The following is a 24,216-nucleotide window of genomic DNA, read 5'->3' as shown; positions in this document are numbered from 1 at the left end:
ATGTATGTAAACCGTTGTACTTTCTCTGGCACAAACTGTTCATTAGTGCCTAGATTTGTCAATGTTTATTTCTGAGTTTTGACATTATGGCATGTTATTTTTTCAATCTGATGAATTAGGGTATGAAAAACACATTTTGTGGGAAAACAGAAGCACCCTAAAACTGGCACATTTTTCCAGTTCTGTAGCTCTCAGTGGTTTGCTTATAATTTAGAAAACCCAAAATAACACTTTGCAATTACTTAAAATGATGTAGTGTTATAGATATGGCCAGCAGTTTGTACTGTTATTCCAGCTCTACACTCATCCATGGATAAAACCCCATCCAAAATAAAATGCAGCCACCCGTGTCACCATGTTTTCCAAGTTTCTGATGCAATGATGCATACTTGTTGCTGAATGTTAGGTTCGTAAAAACACAGACTCTTCTGGGGCCCAGTGTTAGGTGTGAATGTGTGTCTGTTAGCTTCGACTAAGCAAACAGTGTCTTGCGAAAGTTTAAGTCCCAATTGTTTAAAATAATATTTCAGTGCTTCCTTGTATTACCATAGCAAATTTTGTTTGTGCTACTGAGAGGGACACACTGTACAGTGTTCATGTCCAAAAAAAGAAAACCAAAGCGAATTTCAAAAGTTAGAGAGTGTTTGCACAATTAAGGATTTGAAGCTATTGGGTGTAAATTTTAATGTGTTTCCATCCAACAAATCTTCACCTCAGTGATCACTGAAACTTCAACCCAGTCATCACCAGTAATGATCCTCCAGCATCAAACGATGCATAGGCAGAAGGAGTCTGTCAGCAGTGTGCAGAATGAGTAGCAATCAAATCAGCTTCAGGCTCTAACAGACAGGAAACTCTGCATTAGAATGAAGGAGCGGTAGCTTTTTAATGAGGTTTCCAAGGTTGCTCTTGTTGGGTTTCCAGCTTGGCAGCTTCATAAATTCGCAAATTCCCCCAAGTTGGTTCCAGTGAGTCTGGATTCTAGTGCCTTGACCTTCAGAACAGCCACAAAGTGAAAGGTGTTAAAAAAAAATATATATCTTGCAGGTGTGTCAAGGGTGATTTATTCAGCTGACAGTAGTTCTAGTTTCCCATGCACGAGGATATTTATCAAAAGCAATTGTAGCAGAAGCGAACAAGGCTTTATCGGTCTTTGCCGTTAGTAGAATACAGAATCTATCAGTGGTGAGAACGGCCTTCATTTATTCAAAAGAATGCTAGATATCAATAAGCTTTCACTGGCTTATCTCAAACATTACATCTTTGTAACGTTGCCTGAAATTTGTGTGCTAAGCAGTTGTGTAAGTTCACTGAGTCTCCAAAAAATCTAGCAGAAAGATCTCATGGTTGTAAATCATGTCAACACCAGGATTTCTGAAATATGTCCACTAGTGCAACGAACGAACATTAATGCATTACCTCAGGTTTCATCACCTCTGGGTTCTCTTGGGTGTTGCAGTTGTCCTCCTTGTGCCAGAAGTTGAAGTACCTCACCCAACACCACTGAATATTCCTCCTCAGAGCAGCAGTGAAATGTCCAGATATTGCTCAAGACCTAAGTGTTTGCAGAATGTCTCAAAGATACTGCCAGATATCTGTGAAAATAATGAATTTATCTGTCGTAACTATCTATCTTGATTCAACTTAATTTTTGTACCTTTACATTTTATTCAGGTCTGGATATAAAAATATATTTGTATGATGTGTATATTGTTTGCTTTTACTGAGATACACTGGGGTGGATCTTAATCCTGTTTGTCATGATGCTAAACCATTTGTCTTTTTCTAATTCCATGCCCTGAATCGTATCTGGTTTATTAGTTTTTGGGGGCTTGTTTTCCTGTGTTATTGCCTGTCGGATCTAAACCTAAGATTTCGTGCCATCAAGCTGGAAAATGGTAAGCCTGTCTGTTAAGAACTTTGCTTTATCACTTTGCATCTTTGTTTTCTTCTGTTATACTCATGATTTGAAGTCTGTGATGATCCTGGAGCATTTGCAGCCTCTGCTATTTGACACAAAATGACTTTTCAGATAAGTGTATGCTGTTGCAGAGAGAGGTCATTTGAAGGCACTTGAGATATGGAACAACAGCGAAAGCCTGAGATGACAATGTGAAAGTGGATTGAAAACGAAGACACAAAGAGTCTTTTTATCCTCGCCAGGCGGCTGAATGTAGAATGAGGGAATGTAAAGCGGGAATTGATTTAGGAACAGAAAAAACAGAGACAGGAAGGAGTTAGTGTAATGGAATCAGAGGAGCAAATAGAGGTAGAGTAAGAAAAGAAACTGTCTAAGTCTAAGAATGAGACTTGATCTGAACCAAAAGCAGTTCATACACAAGAGCTCAACCAACAACACAAATAAGACCAGGAGACAGTTTTTATTTATTTTTATTTTGACCCCTTGCAACAGGACTAAATTTAGCTTGATGCAACAAAATGCAACAGAGATTTATGGGTTTTGCACACAAACATAAGAACTACCTGCTATTATTTGCATTAAAACATAAATTCATATATATCTCAACATATGCATCCTGTCCATGGTGGCAAAAACAACCATCTCTAATTTTAGTTTCTGCATATTCAAATTTGGCACAAAGATAACACCCAATAGCTAATGAAGTTTAAACTCAGTTTCAACTTCTCCCTTTTCTCCTAATAAGCAAACCCAATAATAACCAACAAAAATTCAAAGACTGATCATGTGATGGACATTTTGTTTTCCTTTGCAGCAGATGTGTATGTACCATTACTCATGAAGGTTTAGAACTGTATATAAAGATTGATTATTCACATGACACTTAGAGGCTCTAAAGGTTATGTCATCTTCTGTGTTTGAGATGAATGTAAATGTTAACAGGCTAACTCTTTCCTTCAGTGTACTGCCATTCAAGTCTGGTCTGATTATTGCTAAGCAAAGATGTTACATGAGTAGCAGAAACATTACCTGACAAAACAATGGTACTGTGTCACCTGAATGCTACAGCTTAATATATAACTCAGAAAAAAAAAAACTGACATGGAGAATGAAAGAAAAACCAAGAGCAGATGGCTAATGAATACACTCTTTTATTTAGACAAAAACATAGTATACGTACAACTTAAATATTTGATTCTCATTTAATGAGTTCTGGTGAATGATTTCATAAGTAATAATGGAATCAGCTATGTGTTCAGTTCAAGCGCACTCCTAATGTCAGCAATATGCCATCAATATAGATTTCTGATAGTAAGTGTTAATGTTTAAGAGTGCAATATATGATCTGAAGGGTCTTTTTCAGAACTTTTCTGCAATTTCTAAACATTTTCTTACACAAATGTCACAGGTTCCTGATAAGGATCCCAAAAACAAATGAATAATAACAAGTGAGTAATCATTAAAAAGTAATACTAATACCAAGAGCATTGCAGAACATGACATTTGCGCAGCATCTCTTCAGCACAGAGTGATTCGTTAATGCGTCATTCACAGTTTGAAGGCACCGCCAACACGTGCCTAAAACAGTTCCAACAAGTCTAGAATCAAACAAGTCTTTGGGTTTAAGAAAAGAAGCTGAAGTATTGATCTTAAAGCTTGCTGGCTGACATGAACAGGCCTTAAATATGCCTGCTGAATTATGAGTGTCATCAGAGGCACATTTAGCATTATCAAAGCAATGTACATTCTTCATTTAGCTTTTATGAACAGCTTAATACACATGCCGACACACAGAACACATAAACGCTGTTTGACAAGGAAGATCTTTGTAGCTAAGGCATTGAAGCCATTTCTAGAAGCTTCCACCAATGGTAAGGAAGGGTGGCAGCACTGGATGGGTTCATTTGTACATCAAACATCAATAGAAATGACTTAAGAAAGGCAATGTTAACATTTGTTGGTGTGGTTTCCATTACACTGGCAGTAACTTTACAATAACATTACATAGTGACATTAAAAAGTGTTCTTAAATATAAACCATATGAATACTTATAAACATTTACCAATGAAGCATATGAACGGAAATAACCCCCACCAATAAACAACGAGGGAAGAAGCTAAACAACAAAGAAAGCAAACAACAGGTTGTGTCTCTAAGGCCTCCACCGACGCCTCACATTTTCAAATGTCTGATAGTTTGATCTGGGACAAGAAAAGGCACTTTGCTACATTTGGCAGAGAGCAGAGGACCGTTTAAACACGTCAATACAGATCAGGAAACGCAATCTTGACCCTTATACTCGACAACCCTTGAACACCACACCCTAAAGTACTTTAAAGTCCCAGTTTCCACAGATTCCCAAGCCCTAGGACATGCGAACACTGAAAAAGTTCAACCAGCCAGGATCCTGACGTCCAGAAGCAATCTTTCACATCTCATTCTACCTGTCAGTGCAAATGCCCAGATGGGGAAAGGGAAGTTTCTGCCCAGAGAAGAGTCGCTCCCAGTGTGTCATGGGTCAACGGCTGCGTTCCCTATATTCACAAGATAAGTCCGACCATAATGGTGTTGAGGTGCTGACCCCCAGAAGATATTTAAAAAAAACAACATGCTTGCCTTGCAGATGTTCAACCTACATACTGCAACTAAAGGATGAACAGAGAGAAGCATTTACTGTGTTTAACACACATCTCTCTCTGAAATCCTTTAGTATCTCTGGCATACTTTCATAGTTTAATATGAAAATGAGAATTTCAAGTAAATATGTATATATATATATATATATATATATATATATATATATATATATATATATATATATATATATATATATATATATATATATATATTGTTTTTTTTTGTTTTTTTTTTATGATTTTATTTTTAGTTAGTGATAACAACCCTGCTGATTTGCTAAACTGGTTTTAACATGTAATGTACTTGGATTTTTCTTTTTAATGTATTTACAAGGGAATGTTAATGATGGGTGCCGATCGTGGAGTTGTTAATATTAGAATGAGTTTCCAAGTATTACATCAAACTTCTTGGAGTTCTTGAAAGGAACACAGCATATTAGTCTTTGATTTTGAAGGACACTGAGACACAGTACTGTCACAATGGCTGTGCCAAGTGTGTGACCGCACAGGGCCTCGCGCCTCTAGAGGGCCTCGCTCTTGGCCTGCATTTTATGGTATTTATGTCTAATTTTTATTTCTGTTTTTCCACTCATTTTGTCCTTCAAAAGACTAAAATAGTCATAGCTGATAGACAGTATAAGACTGAGTAAAGCTGTTTGTGGTTTGGATGACAAAAAGTTTTAAAAGTTAAACTTTCAGGCTGGTCTGCCTCAGTGGTCCATCAGCGCTTGTCGATGTCAGAATGATCGAGATCCAATCAAATCAAAGAAGGTGGGTCTTACTGTAGTTCGTGGAGAGATGTAAGTAGTACGATAAAAATGTAAATAGACCTACAACAATATTAGAAAACTGTTTTACGATAGAAATATACAACGACCAACAATAAAAAACAATAAAATTATGCAAACTACTAAAATTTTTATGAAATGTCGCTGTTTTGAGTTGAAAATATGAACGTGACAAGAGACGTTTGCGTTTTCGACTATTAGACATACGAATAAGAGTGAATGTGCACATTTTAAAATAAAATATTATTTTTCAAATAGTGTACTATTTCATATATAACTACAAACCTAAAACTTATTTTAGCATTCTTATTTACTTACTCAAAATCACTTTTATTCGTTTGATTGCTTTATTATTATTATGCAGTACATCTTATGATTCTTATGAGCGTATGCGTGACCGTGATTCGTGCGCAAGCATGTCAATGAGCACGGCATCACAATCGATCAGATGGATATTAAAGTAGCGTTCGCTACTATAGCAACCCCCCATACACCTCCCCCCACAATCAGCTGTAGCAGTGTGTGTGTGTTTCTTTTTTGTTCACTTCACATCAATCATTTGATCGTAGAGGAGAAAGAGAAAAGGTTATTTTGTGTTTAATGCAGGAAAATGGATCAAATGTTTCTGTTGTGTGTGTGTGTGTCCGCGCGTGTGTGTGAAAAGCAATATACCAACATTCATCATCTCTAAATCCCCTTCACTTGCATCTGAAGTCCTGTCTCTCTTTTAAATCCCTCTTCTGTTTTCTCATCCTTTTTTAAAACTATATTTAAAAGTAGGGCCCAAAAGTCTGAGACCAAAGTAATTTAAACCAGAAAATTTACAAAAGATGTCTGGATTTTGAAAAATGTAAAACAAATAAATGTAAAATGACATAAAATAGGAAATATTTCAGACTCCTTGTTAGGTCATGCTGGAAAAAGTCAGGCTTTGCACTTAATCATATAAGCAAAAACTAAAAATTGCTTTGCTGATATTATATTTTGTGTTGAAAGAATTGTATTCTAAAAATATGAAGCAGACTGTGGTCTCAGACTCAGGATTTTAAATAGAGTTTTACACAAATTCACAAATAGTAATTCTTAGCTGATTAACTATTTTAAAGCATTTAAATTCAACATAGAATTTTCCAAGCCGTTTTAAAATTCCTGATATTTCCAGGTTTTCCAAGAGCGTGAAGACGCTGGTGTTTTTCAGCAAACACTGCACCCTCCACCAAAAACAAAGTATCCTGGGATTGTTCGGATGGGCTCTCACGACCCGCTGGGGTCACAGGTCACGGCTGGAGCTGGGCGTGGCGATGAGGGGCACCGGGTGGAGGCTGAGCTCTGCTGTGTGGGAAGGCGGAGTCACTGGCACATTCAGGGGTGTGGCTTGAGGCTCAGGCCACACTTCCACAAAAAGCCAGAAGAAGAGACAGGTGGACATACAGACAAATTGAAGGGATGAACGGAGAGACGATAAGACAAATAGAGCACAGGAAAGGAGACGAAATAAAGATGGAAACGACAGACAGAGAGAGAAACAGCGTTTAGAGTGTGGACTGGCCAATGATCTGGGGTCTTGCAGGCTGAGGCTTCTCAGACGCACTCATGCAAGACTGTAACTGCAGATCCTGCAGAAACAGAGAACAGGACAGACAGTGGCACCTCTGCACTGCTATGTGTGTCGATGATGCTGTTTTGCACTTTAGAAAACAAGGAATTAATGATGCAATAATAAAAATTCTGCCATTAGTTATTTCAGACCCAGTTTTTTCAGCATTCCTATATTTGTGAGAAAATAACAGCGTACAGGTTTCAGAACAACACTGTAGTGAGTAAATAATGAAAGCATTACATTTTTAGGTGAACTATCCCTTTAAAGCCTAACAAGCACAACATTCTGCTGTTCCCTTTTCCCAACATTTTCAGCCATTTTTATGTCTTTTTTCTTCCTTCCTGTTTTTCATTCTGTAGAATAACTAATGTTCTTTCTGGTGCACAATGTGGTTCTAATTCAGCCTCTGAGATTCCCTGCTGATACTCTTTAACACTGAGAGAGAGAGAGAGAGAGAGAGAGATAACCAATCCACCGGAATGATACTGGAGATGGTGCTCGGATGCATTAAATATAAAACAAAATAAATACATTGCAACATTTTCAACATGAGATGTATTTAAAAAAAGTATTCATTAATTAATTTAATTCTAAATTATATCATATTATTGTATGTATTTAAATTAATTAATGTATTCAAATTATATCAATTAGTGTTTAATTTTAATTCTTTTAAATCCGAAAACGCTGATGATCGCATACACAGGCCAGTTATCTGTCCATCAAAGCCGCACAATACAAAAAACAAAGTTGATAAATTCATGCATAGGGAATCAATAAAATCATTTAAAGGGAACAAACCAGCTATGTGAACATACCGGACGAGCTAATAACTTTTATACAAACACCGCCCCACAGAGAGCGCTCCCGCAGAGCTGCTGCAGAAGAGGTGAGTGCACTCTCCCGTCTCTGTCGCGGAAGTAACCCGATCCTTCCGACGGGGGAATATCCCGCAAGGCAGCGGGGTCCTGATGGCATCCCAGGCCGTGTGCTCCGAGCATGCGCATAACCTCTCCCTCTCTCTATTCCCTATGCTTCAAAAAATCCACCATTGTATACCAAAGAAAAATAAAATATATATGAAGGCCTGTTAATCTTCATTAAGTGTTTTTGAGATTCGTAGAGACTACATCTGCTGTGCTGCCTGCCTCACTGGATCCGCTACATATGATATTATTTTCACTCTACACACTGACCCTGGAAAATAAGAACACCTTTTTGTTTGTACTAATTTATTTATATATAAACAGATTTGTGCACATTGGACATTTGGGCATTCATACATTCATTTTCAGCTCTGCCGCTCCTATAGGTGTATATTTCGCTATGGGTGATAGGCCTGTGATTTCACCGAGTACAACATGTTCGACAAGACCAAGGAGCTGGATCAAGACATCCTTGTTGATTCCTGGAACAACATTCCAATCAACCCATCAGAATTGAGATATTACTTTTCATCAGTATTCCTGAGACGGCTGTTTTAGTTTAACAATTAGGATTGGTTTGGAGGGCAACCGCAAAGCTTCTACCAGCTCTTGTTAATCAGCTATGACATTTCACACTGATTCTCTGAGGAATACATCCGATCCCGCATGGACTGAGGAGGGCTTTTTCCCCTCAGGCTATCCGAGGTTTAGGGGTAGGGAACTTGGGTTCAAGTCTATATTTTGCTACCACTGGATTCCATCCAATGGTACAGTAATTAGATTTTTAATGCATATGTCTACATAATCATCAAAAGATGTTGATCCAAAATGTGTAGTGCTAACTGTAAAAGTATGGAATATTTTCATGTCTGTACTTGGGTGCAAAATCAAGAATTTCACTCACCAAGGCACATGTGCTGTGGTGATGTGACACGACGACTTGTAATATTATATATATATATATATATTATATATATATATATATATATATATATATATATATAATATTATATATTTATAAATGATATTATTTTTATTTTTTTTTGTTTTTATTTATATATTTTACATTATATACATTTATATATTTATATGGTGACACTAAAATGTTTATGTAATCCTGGAACCAATTTATAGATGTATTTAAATAAAACAATTTTATTTCATGAAGATGTGGTGATCTAATGGGAGCAATCTACTATTTAAATAAAACAATTTTATTTCATGAAGATGTGGTGATCTAATGGGAGCAATCTACTTTTTGTTTTTGTGTATATATATAATATATATATATATATATATATATATATTTTTTTTTTTTTTTTATATATATATATTATATAGACACTAAAATTTTATGTATATTAAAAGTGATTTGTTGTTCTGATAAATTTTGAAGTGGTGATGTTTTTTTGTTTTTGTGCCAAAGTGATTTGTTGTTCTGATAAATTTTGAAGTGGTGATGTTTGTTTGGTTTGTGAATCAAGACCAGCAGGTTTAAAGAGCCATTGCCAGGGAAATTAATTTTTTTAGTTTTTTTGCTTTGTAAGCATGCAGAATAAAGCCAAATTGGCCTCTAGCTCCAGCAGCACTACAATGTTGGTGAAAAAGGGCTAAAAGACAGAGAGTGAATGTGTGTCTATAGTGTCTCCAGCAATCAGATGGAGTATCAGTCAAAGCAGGGAAAGCCAGTCTGCCACAGAGAGACATTAGAGCTTTAATGACTTAAAGGGATTGTTTTTTTTTCACATAGATCCTACATCAGATGCTGTGATGTCCATCAAACGCAAGTGATTCTTCAGTCATACAGATCTGATTCAGTCTCTAGAGCCGTATGGCTCTGATTTCCCCACTGAATGAACAATGGGATCGTCTGATCTCACTCTCAGAAGGACACTCTTATAATACACTCACATTTCTACACACACATACTTGAACTCTCTTATTGTCCACTTGGTCAAATACTAACATTTCATAATTTCTTCTGCTAGGGCTAAGCAATATGATAAAATATAGCTGGTAAAAATGGGTGTGTATACTGATTATTTCAACAACAACTTCAAGTGTGGTTCATCCCATTACAAATTAAAGTCATAAATATCATTTTTAATATAGTTTTAATATTTTGAGTTATTTTTTAATTTTATTTTTTACATAATATATTGTTATATTCTTTGGAGAATTATCTCTTGGTTGACATCAATCAAGATCCCAATAAAAAAATCTATTTGTAAAGTGTATATGTACACTGTTTATTGTCAATTATTCATAATCTCTTCTACTCGGGCTGAGAAATATGATAAAATATAGGTGATGAACACGTGCGTGTATTTCAACAAATTCAAGTGGGGTTCATCCAATCACAAATTAAAGTGATTTTTAGATTTACTGTTTAATTATTAATCAATTCAGACATATTATATTTGTACATTTATTATACAATAATTATCTGTTGTATTTCAAATTATAAAAAATCAATTAAATTTAATGATTTTCAATAACCAAAAATATGGTTAATATCAAATAACTCTGTGGTAATATTTTACACATGTTTGTTTAGTAAATAAATAATGTGTTTGTTGAATCCCCCAATAAATAAATAAATAAATAATCTATATTTATGGTCAAAATTGGGTAAGTTTGACAATTGTTTGACTTTTTCCTACAAATTAGAAAAGTTGTAATGACGTCAAAACTTTAAACTAATACATATGAATTTACAGTATGTAGTGACAAACTCTCTTGTTGTTGTGATTTATTACTGTATAAAAGGAATCACTGATGTAAGATTTTGGTCATACTATCACTCAGCCCTTTCTTTCTTCGTCTTTCACTCACAAACACAAACAGATGCTAATATACATGGACATTGGGAATGTTTATTAGGAACATATGAGTGTTGTCCCTAAGGGCACTAAAGGGACTAGTACTGATGAATAGGAAGACACACAAACACAATCTCTCTCTCTCTCTCTCTCTCTCTCTCTCTCTCTCTCTCTCTCTCTCTCTCACTCCATTTGCTGCTCACTAAATCAGTTTCACTGAGATTGTCTCTTTGGGGAGGGAGGAAGGAGCAACATGTTGGCAGCTGTATCAAATGTGAAATTCTCAGCATGTTTGTAATCTACAGAAAATTCATGAAAACACCAGTGAAGGGCTAAAAACCAAGTGGCCATAACTAAACCGTTTGTTTTTCTTCTTCTAGAAAACAGTTTAAAGCAATAGTTTACCAAAAAGTAACAATTCTGTCAACATTTACTCACCCTCACCTTGCTCCAAACCCTTCAGTGGAACACAAAACATAATATCATAATATTCAAAATGTTAAAATAGACTTTTGAATGCTATCAAGTAGATCACATGACTTCAATTCTTTAAGTCTTCTGAATTTTTCTGGTTGTCTTTTTTGTTCATATGCACTGATTGTTAAACAGGATTTTATTTTTTTCTGGGTAAACTATGCCTTGAACAACTTTACAGAACTTTCAGTAACACTTTACAATAAGGTCTCATTAGTTAGCATTAATTAATGCATTAATTAACAACAAGGAATACATTTGCTGCAGTATTTATAAATCTTTAACATTAGATGATTAAAATCTGTTCATTGTTAGCTCATGTTAGGTCATGCCAGTTACATAGTATTAATGGATACAACTTTTGATTTTATTAATGAATTTGGTAAATGTTAATATTTAAAATTAACTAATATTAATAAATGCTTTAGAAGTATTTTTCATTGTTGGTTCATGTAGCAAATGGAACCTTATTGTAAGTGTCACTTAACTTTATGAGCTAAAACATACAACACATCAGACAATGCAAAGAACAGAATGTTTAAAGGCATGTTTACACAATGACAATATACTATAAATAGAAAAAAATTTACTTTGCATTTTTTAAAGATTTTGCGTACAGATGACAACGTTGTCAAAATGGTCCCCATTCACACGGATCCACAAAAACAAATATAAACGCTGCATAATGCATGCCAGGCCAGTAGTTGGGGATGTCACTATTTGTTAATAACACTAACTCTGTGCGCGCAATCTTCTACAGAGCGATGAATACAAACGTTTTTTTTGGTTGTCAAGTACTCGTGCATGCCTATAGACTGAACATGTAATATGCATGCACATGACGTCACCATTTTCACAAATTTGCATTGTTGTAGTTTACACAGAGATGATAATACTATCGTTTTCATTAAAAACTTGCATTTTGAAACCCAAATTCAAAAGTTTACATTTTCAAACACCCAAAACACTGTTGTTGTGTAAATGAATGACCAAGTCCGTGGTGCCGTTTTGGCAAATCTTAGCTGTTTGCAGATGACGTACGCTCTTCTCTATCAGCCGCGCCACAAGGATACGTTTTTTATGTGTATTTATCTGCGTACAGCTCAGAATTGCCAAAATGACGCTACGCTGATTTGGAGAGACACAGAGGAGAGGAATTGTTGAATAAAGTCGTTATTTTTGTTTTCTTTGTGTACAAAAAGTATTCTCATCGCTGCATAACATTACGGTTGAATCACTGATGGCAGATGGACTATTCTGACGATGATTTTCATACTTTCCTGGACCTTGACACTGTTATTTATTTGGCAGTCTATGGGACAGTCTCAAGCCTCCGGGTTTTCATTCAAAATATCTTAAATTGTGTTCCGAAGATGAACAAATCTTTTATGGGTTTGGAATGACATGGGGGTAAGTGATTAATGACAAAATTTTCATTTTTGGGTGGAGTAACCCTTTAATGCGTTAAAAAAATTTAACACTTGATAAGCTTGCCAGTCAGGAGTTTATCACACAGAGCATCTAAAATAATGAAAATGCCAGTAACCCTGGTAGGCAGACCCTGGTAGAAGTTGTGTGCATACATCGCATTTTGAAGTACCATATAAAGTGCATTGAGTTTGAAGTCTAGTTTGAGCAAGCTGACAATGAATAAATAGTGTGTTTAATTTCACGTTAAGTTTGCGATTAATTGCACAAAAATGGGTGTGATTGATCAGAATTTTTCTTTTTATCTACTGACAGCCCCAAAATAAACATTCAACAGATTCATTAAACATGTTTAAAAAATGTGAAATGTGCTTGCAGAGTGACTGTACCTGGCTGCCCTGTACGTGTCCATTAACGTCATTGTTCCGCGGCGTCAGGAACGTATCGTGGGTCGTCGTTTTCTCCGTCCGGGGCAGACTGGGATCGCCATCCTCCACGCCGTTTGCCTTGCGCACGCACAGCACCTTCCGGAAACTCTGCTTGAAGTTGTCGGACAAGAACCCATAGAGCAGCGGATTGGCACAGCTATTGGCATACGACAAGATGACGGCGAAAAAATACACCCCTGCCATCACGCTGTTCTCCGGGAGTATGAACACCAGGTTTACGATGTTGATGATGTAGAAGGGCAGCCAGCAGAGGACGAACACCACCACGATCACCACCACCATGCGGGTCACCTTCCGCTCAGAGCGTCTGCGCTTCGTAAATCCCGCCCGTGCACCGGACGACTTCACCTTGACTACGATGAGCAGGTAACACATGCAGATGACCAGCAGGGGGCCGAAGAATCCGAGCGTGGCGGTGTAAAGTATGAATGCCGTCGACCAAACGTCTCGTGGCTCCGGCCAACTCATGTTGCATGAGTTAAACATGTCCTGAACGTCAGAGAATATCACCACGGGGAGAACAACGATGAAGGAAAACGCCCACACCGCTGCACTAACTGCTTTAGCTACTCGTGGTCGGCGCCACCTAGTGGAGCGGATAGGATGCACTACTGCTAAATAGCGATCAATACTCATCACTGTCAAACAGAAGATGCTTGTGAATTGATTTAACGAGTCTGCCGTCATGACGACGCGACACAGGAATGAGCCAAACGGCCAGTAGGACAGTACGTTTTGCGTCGTAAGGAAAGGGAGGCCCAATATATACAGCTCATCGGCCACAGCCAAGTTTAAAATGTAGATGTTTGTAACAGTTTTCATCTTAGCATAACGCAAAACTACGTAGATAGCCAGAGTGTTGCCAGTGAGTCCAACGATGAACACGGTGAATGATATGACTGCAGTAACCATCGTGCTGCTCCCTTGAAATGGCATGCTTTGATCGGACACATTGCCAGTGTAATTCCCAACTGGAGTTCCTGTAAATCCCAGTCCAAAGGAAGAGGAGTTATAATCCCCTGGGACTGACCCCGCCCACCTGGATTTATTAAATGACTCCATTCTGGATCTGGAATGGACATAAAGATAAAAAGGGTCAGAAATGAGTGTATAAGTGGGAAAAGGATAAGTGACCGAGAGAGAGTTTTAAGCAGCAATGAATCCATAACAGCTCAGTGGAAAGGTATGTGTTTGTCAGCAGGAGAGAATATGACTTGTGTTCATTTAATGTGCTTGAGTCGGCTTGTTTTAAAGTGAGAGATCAGAGAGACTGAATCAGTGCAGATGATTACACCTATCGTTGAGCCAAAACAACAAACCCACAGAAGGAGACTGAAGTGACATAACGCATACATGCTTATCTCTCTGTCTTCTGTTTTATGTCTCTCCTCAGTGTTGCATATAGTGGCACAGGACGTTCATGCATTAAAAAACATATTTTCTGTAAATTTGTGTAAATTCTCTCTCCCAAACCATGTAATAATTTTCAACACAATAAAACCACAATGTCATGCATTTAGACAAGAGTCAACTAAATAATGACGGTAGATGTTAACCAAAGGTTAAACTGTGTTCACAGGACAAGGTTGGGGCAATGTATTTTAAATGTATACATTTATACAGTTTATTACTTACAATATTTGTTGGCAATAAGAACGGACTGATATATATAGGTTATATAGGCTACCTTTACATTTTTGTTGTTGCAGTTTGCGTTTCATAATTGTTTGTGTGTGTGTGTGTGTGTGTGTGTGTGTGTGTGTGTGTGTGTGTGTGTGTGTGTGTGTGTGTGTGTGTGTAAAACTACTTTAAGAAGATCAAAAAAGTTTGACAAATAGCCCTATTACAAAAACACTGGCCTAAATAAGATTTTATATTTTACATGTGTAGACATTTGTTGGACTTTGCTGGTCTATGCAGCTCACAACAGTTACCCGCAGAATAAACGCACTGGCGCAAGGTCTCGACTGGATCTGTCTTACTGCAAAACATTTTCTTACAAACTATCTGCTCTCACCTTGATGAAATCAGTTTTAAGTCGTCAAAGACAGCGAGAATAACGCCGTGTGCCCGCTTTTCTCGCTTGGTTTCATTTTTCAGAGACGGTATTTACGATTTTTGTTTAGAAACACTGCGTAAAAACTAAAATGCGTGTTTTACGTCATTCATCTGTGGTGACATTAAAACTTAGTGCGCTTAAACAAACCAACAGGGTATTAAAATTGCATTATTGGGCAATTCTAAAGTACGTTTACGATTTTCTTATTTTGCGCAACCCATACGATCAGAGTGTATTAACGAAAACAGTCCTGCTGTAAGTTAAGAATATCCTTACAGTTATTACTAAATTAGATGACTTGTTAACTAAAATAAAATCAATCCGAAACAGTAAACTGTGCTTACCTGAGTAGCCTATGTATCAGTAAAACGCAGGAAAGTGTGAAACACTCCTCGAAGGAGATGAGAAGAGTAGATAAATGTAAAAAACACATGGAAACATTGTGCAGGTTAAATCTGTCAGCAGCGTTATCTGATGAACTAGCCTCTTGCGTGCGCGCTCTCGCAGCAGTGTGCAGCTTCGCGACAGGTGATGGCATCTGCTGCCCGATTCACTCTGAGATGCTGAACCTGGAGAGAGAGAGAGAGAGAGAGAGAGAGAGATCGCAATCCTGCAGTCAAGCCGTGCGCGTGCTTCATCACACCTCAGAGTAATAGTTCTTTAACCCAAACATTTTTCAGACTGAAAAATAAAAGAATTCTGACAATTATATGGAGTTCAATACATTGTTGTAATTATAGTTTTTGCATATTCCAATTCCACATGCAACGAGGGCCAATGAGATTTATGCGCAGTTTCAACTCCTCCTTTTTCACCTTATATGGCGTTGAGCGCTTCACCGTTTCCAGAAAGAAAACAAAGTTCGCATGGCTTGAACGGAAGATTTTATGTGAGTGAGCCATTTAATTTTGGACAGTTCTTCATTTGAGTTTATGGGCAGAGTTATAATGGGAGTGTGAAGCATGGGATACTTTTATGATACTTTTGAAATCATTTTTGACAGCGTTGTGTAACTGCACTCGCACTGGAGCGTGCATTTATTTACTGTAAGTATCATAATGATTTTTACACTTTCTGAAGGAAATGTAAGTAGTTAAATGGTTTCAAAACGTGCCCCTCAGTGTTAGGTTGTTGTTGCCAGAGCGTAATGGTAGAACTGGGTTAATGGTAATTAATTTGTCCCACATTTATAAAGCAAAACGTTTATGACGCAACTTTTCATAATCAATAAACAGAATGAATACTATTATTTGTGAAATTCTTTTATGGATAGGTTATGTTAAGGAGAAAAAACAAAGACATTTATATTTTAATAATTTGTGAAACCTTAGACCACCAAATTGAGACTGTAATCACAAAATTTCTTGCATTCAGAAACTGATAATTTAGTCTTATTTTGGGGACACATTATTATCATGGCAATTAATGACATTTTCTTGCCAAATTTTAAATACTGTAATATGCTCAGACTTTTACTTTAGAGATGTAATTTCCATTACTCTCAATGGTTCTCATGATTCTAATTACTGTACAAAGTATAAAGTCAAAATGCAGGAAGTCTCTCTCAAGAAAGTCCATCTCTAAAGAGTGGCAACAACATACAGTAGCGCCTCAAATATGGACTATAGCAGCTTCCCTGATAGCATACATACATCTCGGAGATGTCTATTTGATGTGTGTGTTTACATCTGTAAGATGTATTTTTTAGAGTGTTTGCTCATCTGCAATACAGTACTTCTATAGGACGTTTCATGTCAGACGTCAAATAGACATTTAAAAGATGTCTTTAAGATGTTTATGATTAAGAATGAATGTAAAACTGACATCTTCTAGATGTTTATCAGATGATTGTACAGCAGATGCTTTCCAGATGAAGTGATCTTTAACAGACATCTTGCAGACATATGTGTGCTGTCTGGGCTTTATGCATTAAAATGAGTGACGTGACCCACGTGGAGACCTGCAAAAGTTTTGATTCCTTACATGAACTGGAGGTAGATGTGCTGTGCCTTTAACAAGCTTAAAGTAACTTTTAAGAAGAAGGTGCAAGACAAAGTTGATGCATACGGCTCACAGGTGTCTCCCTTCACACATGACATCTGTACTGATTGAGGCGATTTGACGGCAGCAGCTCATTACATAACTCACTTCTAAGCAAGAAGCAAAGTTCCTGTGCTCATACCTCACCTACAGCTGATTGATTTTGCCATAATTATGCAGTGAACAGATACAACAAAAGAGCTTTGAGGTGTGGGTGGAGTTGAGGTACACAGAACACACCATCGCTCGGAAACAGATGGTGTCTTTCATCACTGCATCACTGGGGAATTTTTTTTTTTTAAGTACCTAATATAAAATATTCATACTACCTGACAGATATCACTGAAATAAGACATTTTGTACAAAATATCGCTCTGGCCCATGCTGTTCTAACCAATCCAAAACACTTGTCTGTCAGTTATTTTGTATGATGGAGTTTGCTGAGATTTTTGGAGGTCAGCATTTCACAAAAAATATGCATACTTTCCTTCTATATATGCAAAAAGTCAGTCAGAGATTTGTGAAGTGTGCATCCAAAGCTGAGTAAAATATTGCTTTTATTGTTAGAACAGTAAAGAACAAACAACAGCGGCAAGAAGGCAGATGCAGTATGTCTGGGAATGTATGTAAACTGCATACCTACATATGTGAAGAAATGAACATTAACAGACCCTAGTTTGTGCACACATCAAGCCTAACAAGCACATAAATGCATGGACACAGTTATATTTAAAAAAAAAAAAAATCACAATAAAGATAAAATATCTTATATGAATGTAACTCATAAACATTTACTTCTGTTGGTGCTCCTGGTGGATAGCATAAAAATAAAAATCTGCTGAGAAATTCCCAAAGATCCAGAAAACACACACACACACACACACACACACATACACACACACCCAGATCAATTGAAGTCGAGTTCCTTCGTGCATGAGGCAGTTTTGAGCTTGACAAGTACACAGTGGGATAATTACAGATATTGATTAACTAGAATCCCTGCAAATCTTCAGCTGCTCTCTGATTCATCAGTGTTTCCTAGACGGTTCTGACAGTCAGTGATCACCATATCACGGGGTATTTTTAGGCTACCAATCTCTAAACTGATGTCACGCTGAATAATACAAAATGCATAATAATGCAATGTATTCAGTATTCAGATTTTCCCTCTAATTTTTCTTCCCTCCAATCTTAGTTGATGACAATATGTCAATAGAGAGAGGGGGGGGGGTCTATTTAGATTTAGATTTTATAAAAAAAAATGTATGTTGAACTAAGTCGCTTAGACAAATATCGATCAGCATCCAATAACAAAAAAAACCCACAACCAATCTATAACTACTTATATCATACCCTACTGGCCAAAAGCAATAGTGACTCTAATATTACTTGTGTCAGGTTCTTTTCTTCATGTTTCCAAGGCTGTTGTATTCAATGCAATAAATTCTAAAACATTCTACAGCATAAAAGTGTAACTGATTAAGGTCTTGACAGGTAAAGGGTTAATGTGGAGCTCTGTGGGGATCGCAGGTGTTTCTGCCGCTGTAAATCATGTTAAGCGGTGACCTTTATGAAGAACATGATACTGTCTCCAGACATATTTGAGTTTGTGAGTGTATATTGAGGCAGGTGGTGGTATCTTCCACAGAATGAGTGTTGCTCTCTCTCCGCTTCTCCACCAGTCTAATTCACTTACATTGCAGTTAGCATGGAAGATTTCCCCAGCTGCAGACATAAGAACAGGCTGAAGTGAACTTATATCACTGTCCCAGTCAAATTCAATGCAAAAACATTGTCAGAAGACCTTCAGAAAATTAGAATAACATTTCTGCAACGTTACCACAATATTAAAGTATTGATAATAACGCTTGCTGACACATGCGTGGCTGTTTCTGGCCTGTGATTTCATATTTTATTCAAGCTTTGGGAGTCATAACTTTAAATAAAAAAGAAGTCTGCGTCACTGAATTTTGTGCTTTGTTGCTGTCACTATAGTGATTAATTTGCATTATGCAGTTATAGAGGGTTAATATAGTTTACCTGTGTTTGGACAGAGAGGAAGACATTTTAATGCATTTTAATGCCATTTGCTGTGTCTGCAGGCAACAAAAGACCCAGATCTTATACAACAGATAAAATATAATCAAACTCATTGCATTAGCACTGTTCCTACCATTATTGTATGGTTTCACCACAATTTAAACAGTGGAATTACATTTTATTTCACCACTTTGAGGTTTGATCTCAACACATTTATCCTTAGAAAGCCGCTGCTGTAATGTTCTCAAGCGCAAATACAGTGTAAAAGAATCACCCCCTTCAAAATATATAAGGGGGTGATCCTTTTTCCAACTCATTGATTCTGTTTTGTTTTTCCTGACATGTTCGTTTTTATCTTTCGTTTTTAAAAACTGTCCGTCTTCATTTCAGGCTGCAAAGCAACAAAATGTGATTATTGGGGGGTGATTATTTTCTATATCCACTGTATATGTATCAATATTATTCCGAAATATATTTAATATAACTTTCATGCTGCTGCAGATTTAATTCTACTGAATCATTCATTTGTAGATGCCACTTAAATTCTTGGTAGATGTTCATTTTGATGTTTTGCTTTTAAGTGAGACTTAAGCATCCAAATACTTTCATATGCAACTGTAGTTTTAGCATAGCAACAGGCAAATTAATCTGATCAGCAAGAATATGAATTAATAGATTGTGAACAGAGAATATGCTGCACACACAATCTGCCAGATCAGAAAACACTTTGCTGTGTGTCCACCAGTCTAAACGGTGAGCTGTTTGTGTGTATAGCTAAAATATTGGAAAAAATAAATATTTTTACTGTCCATGAAATTGGGTTTTATATTATTTTTATTTACAGAATTTTTGTTATTATATTAATTTACTTTTATTAAATAAAATGAATTATTAAATGCAAATGTTTGTTTGTTTATTCATTCATTCATCAGTTGTATCGTATACAGTCAGAATGGGACCTGTCACAAATAATACTTTAATATATAGTGTAATATAAAATATTATTATATTATTTTTAAATATTATATATATTTTTATATAAAATTTTTATTTATTTATATTATTTTGTTATAGTATTACTTTACTTTTTATTGAATAAAATAAATTAAAATACATAAAGTATTAAATACATTATTATTTAATATTATTTAATAATTATTAAATATACACATATAAAAAAAAAAAAAAAAAAAAAAACAAAAAACATCTCTACACATAAAAAAAAAAAAAACAAAAACAAAAAAAAAAATAAAAAAATTATTATATATATTCCAAGGCAACAATAATCATCATTTTTTTATTACAGTTGAAGTACTAAAATAACTAAAACTAACAAAATGAAACTTAATTAAAACTGCATATTTAATGAATAAAAAAATGAATAAAAATGACAAAAACACAACAAAATTGCTAAAACTACAAAAAAAAAACAAAAAAAAAAAAAAAAAAAAAAAAAAAAAAATTAAAAACAAAAAAAAAATATAAAACACCTAAAAAACAAAAAAATGAAAATATTCACCAACACCCACTTACCCCCATGTCGTTCCAAACCAGTAAAACCTTCGTTCGTCTTTGGAACCCAATTTAAGATATTTTGGATGAAAACCGGGAGACTTGAGACTGTCCCATAGACTGTCAAGTAAATAACAGTGTCAAGGTCCAGGAAAGTATAAAAAGCATCATCAGAATAGTCCATCTGCCATCAGTGATTCAACTGTAACATTATGAAGCGACTAGAATACTTTTTGTACACGAAGAAAACAAAAATAACAACTTTATTCAACAATTTCTGTCCTCTGTGTCTCTCCAAATCCACATAGCGTCATTTTGGCAATTCTGTATCAGCCGCTGTATCAGCACAAGGATACATTTTTTTATGTGTATTTACGCTTTGGTTTGAAATCTTGTAATCATAGGAGAAGCACTTTAAGTGCTATAGTGCTCCTTTGTCAAATGGTGCTGTGTAGAACCATAAGAGGAACGCCATTCTCCTCATTAGATTTTAGATTTGTTACTCCACTCTCAAAAGCTGGTTTGAATCACTTTTATGCTTTTCTGAGGTCAAAAGGTCTCATGTGGGGGCCCTGGAATATTTCCATATAGTGGGTCTTGGGGGCAAAAAGGTTAACATATTAAAATTAACATACACTGTATTCTACTGTTGTTTTTTAATCCTTTCCCCAACTAAACTAAGAGACTCGAGAGAGAGTTAGAGAACCTTTATAGAACTATACAGAGGCTTATAATGGGTTCTTTGTATGGCAATGGTGCTATATAGCACTTCAACCACCCAAAGAAGAATCAATGAAGAACCAATTTATTTGTGTGTATAAACTTTAGAAAAGGAAATTTTTAAGTGATGTAAAAGTTGTTTCAAGATAAAAAACAAAACAAAAATCATTTCTCACCAGTGCAATTTTAATCACACTTAGAGCTTGGCGAGCAGTAATTTAGGTGCCTGAGTGCAGAAATAAGGAAGCGATTTCAAAGCATTCTGTCAGATCTAATATGACACAATCTGCAAGTTTTTGAAATTTCAAATGACAGCCAGTGCTTTCAATACAGACCAATTCTTTCAAAGAAAAGCAGCTCTCACATATACATTGCATATCATTTCCCCTCCGCCGGCTTGTCTGATCATACCCCACTCCTCTGCAACTCTTATGTCACTTTACCGAGTTCACCTGACCCGAGGTCATGCTGATGATCCCAAATCAGTGAATTGTAAAGATGAGTTAAACATAACCAAAGACATCATATAATGATCACACTCATATCACCGAATAAATAAAATGTAAAGATGAGCACAGATGCAGATGATCTTCTCACGCATATCTTGGCAGAAATAAACAGGCTGATGTTTAGGGTTTAAGAGGGTCTGATGGCTCCCCCTCACAACATAATGACAGAAAAGCACACTCACCAATTCATAAATGCAGTTAACACCCATGCGCTTGGATTCATGATTGCAGTGTATACCTTTGAGTAGCATGTAAATGCCGAGGTATATGAATCATATGGCAATTACAGACAACTATTTCTTCAATCATAGTCAAGTTATGATTTAGCAGCTACTCAGCAAACAGTTTTTTATTTCTAGGTTGTTGGTTAAAAATTTTTTAATTCAAAGCTGAATTTTCAGCATCATTACTCCAGTCTTCAGTGTCACATGATCCTTCAGAAATCACTCTAATATGCTGATTTGATGCTCATGAAGCATTTCTTATTATTATCAATGCTGAAAACAGATGTACTGCCCGATATTTTGCTGAAAACGTTGATATGTTTATTTTGTCAGGATTCTTTGATGAATTGGATGTTTAAAAGAACAGTGTTTATTTGAAATGGAAATCTTTGTAACATTGATTTGTGTGGCCTCATGAGAACACAGCACAGCTGGAATTATGTAAAAACTTTCAGGCCATTCAGCTCCTCAAAAACACATGTAAGTACAAATGAGTACACAACAGAAATATCCATGTAAACACAAATACCAAACTACCTCAACAACATTCACCTGCCGCTGATGTGGAGACTGGCACAGCACACGGCTCAAAATAAACAGAGCAATGTAATAAAGAAAGGTTAACTTGATAAACAAAGCAGGTGGGAGAAGAGAATGGAAACGTCCTGTGTCCCATCATGAACTCCTCAGGTTGGGCTTGAAATCTCTGAATCTCTTGAAAACTCCCCCGAACACCCTAACAACTGCATAAGCAATGCCCTAGCAGCTGCCCAGAACAGCTTTGCAACATTCTAGCAACTACCCAGAACACATTAGCAACACCCTAGCAACCAATAAATCCTAGTAACAACATAGCAATGTCCTAGCGGCTACCCAGAGAAGCTTAGCAATGCACTAGTAGTTACCAGAACACCCTAAAACATTCTAGCAACTAACCAGAACAACCCAGTGACCACATAGTAACACCCTAGCAACTACCAGAACACCTTAGCAGTGTTCTAGCAACTAACCAAAACACCCTAGCAACCACAAAAGTGCTACAAATCACTTAGAGCACCTTAGCCCAACACAGAATTTCCCATAGTAATTTCACATAGTAATATCATAGCAACTCCATAGAATACCCTATAACCACATAACAACATCCCAGCAACTACCCAAAACACCTTAGCAATTACCTAACCTTGCAACTACCCTGAAAACGGTAGCAATGCCCTGGCAATATCCCATAGCAACTACCTGAAACATCCCAGCAACCATATAGCAAAGTGCTGCCAACCAATCAGTACCTTAGCAACCATGTACACCTCACAGTGTGACCACATAGTTGTTTTCTACATTGACAATTTGTCAGCAAACACAGTGAACTCTCAAAATCATAGCACAGGTAAGTCTGGATCAACTAAACCTGAGTGTGTGTAACTCTTCTGTTTGTTTGTTTGTCTGAAATGAACAAAACTGCAGTTACAGTGAGTTGCTGTCTCTCACTGAGCTCTTTTTTCCCCTCTCACTTCTCTCGTTTTCTCTTCCTCCTTTCATCACACCTCTCTGAGCAACAGAGCCACGATTACTCTGTCTCTCGGTTTGTCTTGTTCTTTTATCTTGAGGGTGGATCACAGACGTCTGTGGTGTTTTAATGACATCCACTGGGACGAGTGACTCGCAGCAGGTGCTAACGTTAACTCCTGAAATGCAGTGTATGCTGGGGAACAAAAAATCTGAGAGGAGAGACAAGTTGGGTGGTAAGACTTTTCTTAATAGAGACTTACTCCCTCTCATGTCCTCAGATGACTTTCTTTCTTCCAGTTTGATGTAGAAAAGCACAGATTTGACACCAATCAGGGGTGTAACAAGCAGATATGGACGTGCCTATGGACGTGCCTATGGCCGCGTACACACTGCAGCTAAATTCAGTTCACCTTTTAGTGCTCAATCCTGTTCTGTACACACACGGTTCAGCAATTTAAAGGAGTGACAATACTTGGATGTTAAGTTGCATCCTGGGTTCTGTTCCAGTCCACACAGGACTACTAGATGATCTTCTTCTACGGCTCCCCCTAGAGTTTA

General features: G+C 36.5%; 1 protein-coding gene across 2 annotated transcripts; it reads right to left on the bottom strand.

Annotated features, from left to right (window-relative positions):
• Positions 1-5,847: 5,847 nt before the first annotated feature.
• Positions 5,848-15,774, bottom strand: LOC109107845 (somatostatin receptor type 5-like). Of its 2 annotated transcripts, XM_042763603.1 has the most exons (4): positions 15,449-15,774; positions 12,986-14,114; position 12,729; positions 5,848-6,738 (listed from the first exon to the last, which is right to left on the bottom strand). In XM_042763603.1, exons 1-4 carry the CDS (start codon positions 15,640-15,642, stop codon positions 6,617-6,619), a joined length of 1,446 nt encoding a protein of 481 aa, XP_042619537.1. In that variant the 5' UTR covers positions 15,643-15,774; the 3' UTR covers positions 5,848-6,616. The 2 variants fall into 2 exon arrangements, with proteins under 2 accessions (XP_042619537.1, XP_042619530.1); XM_042763596.1 differs by lacking the exon at position 12,729 and having other exon boundaries at positions 5,848-6,962; positions 15,449-15,771.
• Between the last annotated feature and the right edge of the window lie 8,442 nt (positions 15,775-24,216).

Source organism: Cyprinus carpio, chromosome A1 (assembly GCF_018340385.1).
Source record: "Cyprinus carpio isolate SPL01 chromosome A1, ASM1834038v1, whole genome shotgun sequence".
In the NCBI taxonomy this organism is placed as follows: Eukaryota; Metazoa; Chordata; class Actinopteri; order Cypriniformes; family Cyprinidae; genus Cyprinus; species Cyprinus carpio.
Note: the sequence above shows the minus strand (reverse complement) of the source record. Positions and strands in the feature narration are given on the sequence as shown.